This window comes from Neovison vison, chromosome 2, assembly GCF_020171115.1.
Source record: "Neovison vison isolate M4711 chromosome 2, ASM_NN_V1, whole genome shotgun sequence".
Taxonomy (NCBI): Eukaryota; Metazoa; Chordata; class Mammalia; order Carnivora; family Mustelidae; genus Neogale; species Neogale vison.
The window spans coordinates 178,392,151-178,398,150 of record NC_058092.1 but is presented as its reverse complement, the minus strand read 5'-3'; the positions used below and the strand labels follow the sequence as shown (position 1 = coordinate 178,398,150).

At 36.6% G+C, this 6,000-nt stretch overlaps 1 protein-coding gene across 2 annotated transcripts in view; it reads right to left on the bottom strand.

Annotated features, from left to right (window-relative positions):
* Positions 1-1,129: 1,129 nt before the first annotated feature.
* REEP3 (receptor accessory protein 3) overlaps positions 1,130-6,000 on the bottom strand; it is a 99,148-nt gene continuing 94,277 nt past the window's right edge. Inside the window, exons 7-8 of one of the 2 annotated variants that reach the window (XM_044239617.1) lie at positions 5,262-5,416; positions 1,130-4,570 (exon numbers count right to left, since the gene is read on the bottom strand). In XM_044239617.1, coding sequence (XP_044095552.1) covers positions 4,514-4,570; positions 5,262-5,416 — 212 coding nt within the window. In that variant the 3' untranslated portion in view covers positions 1,130-4,513. The remainder of the gene's footprint in view (positions 4,571-5,261; positions 5,417-6,000) is intronic. The other variant, XM_044239618.1, reaches the window with a different exon arrangement.

Sequence of the window (6,000 nt, the reverse complement as noted above, 5' to 3'; positions counted from 1 at the left end):
GGGATTGCCAGAAAAGCTAAGGCTAAACTTGGCGATTTTCCTGCTTTTGCAGAGCAGTCTTAGTATCCTGCACATATAGCCAATGATCAATCTTGTGCTTTAAAATTTCAGTTCAAAGCTTTATCTTATAAAAAGCAATTTAAAGAATACTACCAAACCCAGACCCCAATGAGTGTTTCAAGGCTAGAATATTGATGGGAGAGGTAAAAGGGGGGGAATGTTTTCCACGAACAATGGATTGGTCTCTGAGACATGATTTTTGTTCCATGAATCTCTTTCTTCAGAACAGTGAACCACTTAAAGGGAGAATAAAATACTGGGGAAAATGCTGCTGTTCATATATCCATTGTGTCTTTTTGAAAAAAAAAATTTTTAAAGATTTTATTTATTTACTTGACAGACAGAGATCACAAGTAGGCAGAGAAGCAGGCAGAGAGAGAGGAGGAAGCAAGCGCCCTGCTAAGCAGAGAGCCCGATGCGGGACTCAATCCCACGACCCTGAGATCATGACCTGAGCCAAAGGCAGTGGCTTAACCCACTGAGCCACCCAGGCGCCCTCTTTTTGAATTTTTATTTAAGTTTCTAACTTCTTTGGATCATCACAAGGATATACCTCCTAATAAAGATAAAAACATAACTCCATTTGGAAATACTTTAACACATTATATAGCATAATGAAGTAACACAAAAAAGAACCTTTTTAAACATAGGATTTCTCTCTAAAGCTTAAATGTGAGGCAGACAGACGTCTGACTTTAAAACAGATGGAACCCCAGAACATTTCCAGGATACATAAATCTGAATTTTGTGTTATATTTTATGTCTGAAACAGCTAACCAATACAAATTGATGGCTAGGGTTTCTGTATTAATTTTTTTTTTTGGTATCTTCCCATTCCAACAACCAAATTTAACAATTCAGTGTTTCTTTTGTAATTCTATGACCATTCCAGAATGTATATGATTTTTTTAATGATTTGCTCTGTGATTTAGAATCTTAAGCATGTGCAGGTTATCTATTATGTAACATGTAATATGTACATAATATTAGATACATAGTCCCTGATAAATAACATAAATTTATGGAACCCAACATAGGTACTCTGACACACAAAAAACCACACAAGTTGTCACTAATAAAATGAGTTTATTTTATATTAAAGTTTTCAAAAAACACATTTGTAAAATTATCCCCATACTAGGCCTGAAGAGAGCCTTTACAAAGAGTTTAAAAAATTACAAAACTGCTTTCTTTTAACTATGAAAGTACACAGATTTAAGAGGTGTTAGGAGAAAATGTTAATTCATGCTCAATTTTTAAAAAGTTAATATACAACAAATCTGTAGGATACTACTAGAAGATTAAATCTTAACCATTTAGAAGAAAAAGTTGTATTTTTCTTTCAGAAAGTTTTACTCTTAAATGATATTTACTAAGAAATATACACTGCATATCATAGAAACAATGATCTCAAAATTGCTTAATTGCTTTGGAAATGAATCAGCCTATAGGAACACGTAGGGAATTGCTTGTCAATACATATTAACTCCTTAATTTTAGTGACAAAAGAAAATCAAAATGAAAATTCAGTTCACTCCAATTAAACATACAAATTACTGATATTTAATAGAAGATAGCATTGGATTATTTTTAACAACACAAAAGTTCAAGTATTACAGAAGCTCAAACTATGTTATTTCAAAAAAGGAAATGAAAGAAGACATATTTATCTAACCAGTGTTTTACAGAAATTTGGAATATTTACATATTTTATAACACTGTAGGAATCTTTGGTGGTGACAGATGGATTCAATTCCCTGAAAACACTTTAATAATTTTGTTTCATCGATCTGTGTAGTCAAGTATTTATAATCAGTAATGCTGGCAGTTACCACTTTCTAGCCAAATCCACATACATATAGTGAATTGTGTGGAGGGAATCTTGTGTGGGACCTACGTGGGTTTACATAATTAATTACTTACCAATGACACGTACTTCTGGCTCGTTTTTTATCCCAGAAAAAAACACGGTAAACGAAAGAACAGATCAACTGTCACTTCCAAACAAACTCGGGATATAGTTAATATTAATGCACAAGTTGAATGAATATATAATAAGATAAAACACCGGGTACAATTTCTGCATAAATTTTAACAGCTACCATAATAGCGCCTTATATAGGCTTGTGCAGCATCTGATGCCCCTTCACCAAACGGTGGTGTTGGGGAAGCAAGGCACTGTGGTCGAGAGAGAAATTTACCTCTTTTAAAAGCAGTGGACTCAAGCAGAGAACCAAAAATGACCTGTTCCACTTTAAAAGAGACAAAGGTTTATAAGCTTCTCATAATAAGTTCCAAGGAAAGGGCATGCTAAAACACACACAAGAGAAAAGCAGCAAAATTTCAGAAATGTAAAAAAAGGAGAGAAAGGAAATGATGGAATAGCAAAGTGACATCCACTGCGTCTAAGGCTATAATAGGAACAGATCAGAGGAGGCACTATGTGGGGAGATGTGATGAAAAAGGACATGCATTACCCCTCTGCGACCTGTAGTGTCTTGTTTGTAGAAGTGTAGAGGGATAAATAATGTCTCTAATTTAGAACAGTACTTATGAATTTAGTTTAATTAAGGAATTGGTTTAATACTCAGTTCTGACTTAGAAAAGATAAAATGGAGCAGAGCAGCCCACACAGGTAATGTTTTCATGTAGAGTCACTTACATGACCTTGTCATGCAACTTGACATGACACTGCCTTTGGGCAGGAAAGACAAACATGGTGTAGCATTTGTATTAAGTCTGATACTAGGCAATATATGTAAAACTCTCTTCCAAGAGTTTATAATCCGAATTCCTAGCAATTTTGAACACGAGAATTTTTCTAGAAACCCAAAGGCTACAAATTAGTCAAGGTAAAGCAGATGAAGATATTCGTAGAATTAAACTTTTGGAGAAAAGAAGTTGAGCAAATTTTTTCTTGATGTTATATATCAAGAATGTGAGATAGTCCAGAAAATGTTTTAAGACTTGTATCAAGAGCAGTGTATTAATTAAACTAAGGTACTCTTAAATAAACATTCTGTTCTCTGCCAACACTCTGAGGAGGTCCTGAATATACACTGCCAGCTGGTTTCATTTCTTAAAAAGGTAGAAAAGTAAAAGATCTCACAAATCTCACTCATTGGTTTTTTCTTTTTGACAAACAGAACAGTCAAGTCAATTACCTGAATTAACTGTATGAATCTGACTACTGATCACTAAAACCACCACCAGAAATAGAGACTTCATAATGCATACTTTATCAATTCCACCTAAAAAAGCCTCTGCGTTCTGTAATTCAAAATCTCATGGATTAAAAAACATTTTTCTAATATCTATTCTAGTAGCTTCTAGTACGTAAGATTAACATCTATATTTTGCATTGGCACCTATCTTCAGGAAATGAACTCAGCCAGGAGATGGGAGATTTAAGTGATGCTAGTCAATATAGATTTATGAATCAGCAGCACATATCAGTGCTAGGCATGTGAGTGGACCAACTGCTGGATAACTTCAGGACCCTGTTTCACAAAAACTATTTTTAAATGCTGAAAATATAACCAGTGTTAACAAGAACATGCTGAGTTCAACTATGATGTATGGAAAACAGGCTGATGTTTAAAACAGTTTCTTACCTACAGAGGATTTACCTACAGAGGATTAGATAGTTAAAAATAGTTCAAGTTAACAATGAGTTGTATTTTCATATTATTAGAATCTAATGAACTTAAATGGAACCCACAGGGAAAGAGATGACAAAATTCAAGGCATAGATGTGACATGTCGGGATGTGACAAATAAAAATAAAGACAGTGTCAATAAAACTTAAAACATACAGTTGCAAATAAGTAAACAATTTTCAAGTGTGCAAATCTAGTCAGGAATAAAAGTGCTATGTGGAAACCTGGCTTTCAAATATCTGTTTCAAAAACTTTCAGTCAATGGTGGAAAAACCAGAAAGTATTAAAAAGTAAAAATTTAAAGAATACATAAAACACGTTGTATCTTACATTATGCCCTTGTCCTATCACTGCTGGATCAGAGGCCTATTTAATTGCTATCCTCATGTGATAGACAGAATATAAACGGAGGTAAACACAAATACAATAGCACAAAGGCTGATGTATCTTAAACCATAAAAGGACTCTTTTCAAGTATTCTGTGGGCTTGTGTTTCATCTTAAGATCCCAGGCACTCAGTGTCGTTGAGGACTTTGAAAACAGATAACACAATTTTCTATTACTTCTGAGATATATATACATACACATAAATAAGCTTTGCATAACTACCTTTAGTAGTCAGGACATGGGAGTAATGGTGAAAGAAATAAAAGCTATTTAAATTGATGAAAATAAACCCTATCACCACCACAATTTAAAGTATTATTTTAATGTGTAAATCCTGAATGAATAACGTTAGCAAAAAAGTCAATGTATTAGTGTAACTTGTCTTGGGATTCTTTAAGTGCAGATGACTAAAAATACACCTGTGGTCTCTTCTTCACTCTGTATTTTAGGGATCCATATCGCACCTGAAGAGAGAAATGTGTCGTGATTACAAATCAGATGATGACTTTCGAACTTCGGGAGAACTGAACATTTCAGGATCATAGTAATAATTGTTTAACTTTTCTAATAGGAAGAATCTGTTATCCTAGAAGTGTGCCTCTATACTCAGAAGACCTTGCTGCTGATGTCCTCAAAAATGGAGGGGACACTACGTTGTGTAGACGCTGTAGGCTATCATCAATGATAAGCAATAAAAACATTAACTGTTGTTAGTTCTGCTTTGCCTGGTCTGCCAATGGTTCACAATGATCGGAGGCCACAGACTGGATTCCTCCTCCACTTTCTGGACACAAAGACAATGTATTATTACGGATAAACTTCTAGCTCATCCCCATGCGCAGCTGGTTCAAAGCAGAAGTAGGTAGCTATTTTTGTTAGCTGCTCTCTTCACCTGTGTGTAGGGCTGGGATGACCACCCAGGACTCGCTCTGTGAGAATACCATTTTCTATTCACAGGGGAAGCAGGGATTGAGCATTTTGTAAATTTCCGGAGATCCTAATGTATACCGATCTGAACAGAGAATTTTCGATGTAACTGCCAATCTCCCCCTCTGTCCTTCCTTTATGGATCCTGAGTGTATCCTGTATGTATCCTGAGTGATAACGCAACAGGGAAAGCCTTTAAAAGGAATCATTAGGAAGACAGCTCTGTACCTGACTAACCTCTTTGCGGCCCTTCACGGTTTTCACGGATTTCATGCTTTGCGATCTTCGCAGCCCTTTGTGCGTTAACATCTCATCATCTGAATACGGCCGCTCCGCTTCTTCATCGGTTTTCTCGTCTCCGTCCTTCAGTGGAATTCCATAACCTAAACGAGTCGTCAAAACCATCATGTTTTGAGAGGACAATGCTCCGTCCGTCCATCCGTCCGAGTGCACGTCTTTGCCTGGTTTTAGTCGCCCCCTCACTCCCCTCCCTCTCTCATCTGGAAAGTATCCTTGCCCCATATCCTCAGTCTCTGCCCTGCGCACTATTCTAGATGAAGCTGATACAAGTTTCCCCCGACCATTCCCATTTTTACTATGCGCTTTTCAGAACAACTAGTTTTGAGTAGGTTAACACCTTGTTCGAAACTCAGAGGGTATAAGCAGGTATATGCTGAGACAGATCTCTTTATGAGCTCTAGACAATCTAAGCAATCTTGTGTTTTACCGAGTTTGTCATTTGTGCCTTTGACTTTCATGAGAAATGAAGGCCTCCTGCCCACCAAGTGTCAAAACTTTCATCGAGATTGTGAATGGGAGGGCAAATGTAAGGAGTCAAATAATACCCCAAGGGGCTGGAACCTGGGGCGAGATGTTCACTGGGGGCAGGTGATGGAGATGTTAAGCCAACACTGTTGCCGCTGCTGAGATACAACCCAGCTGGACAGGCTACAGTAATTGGAAACAC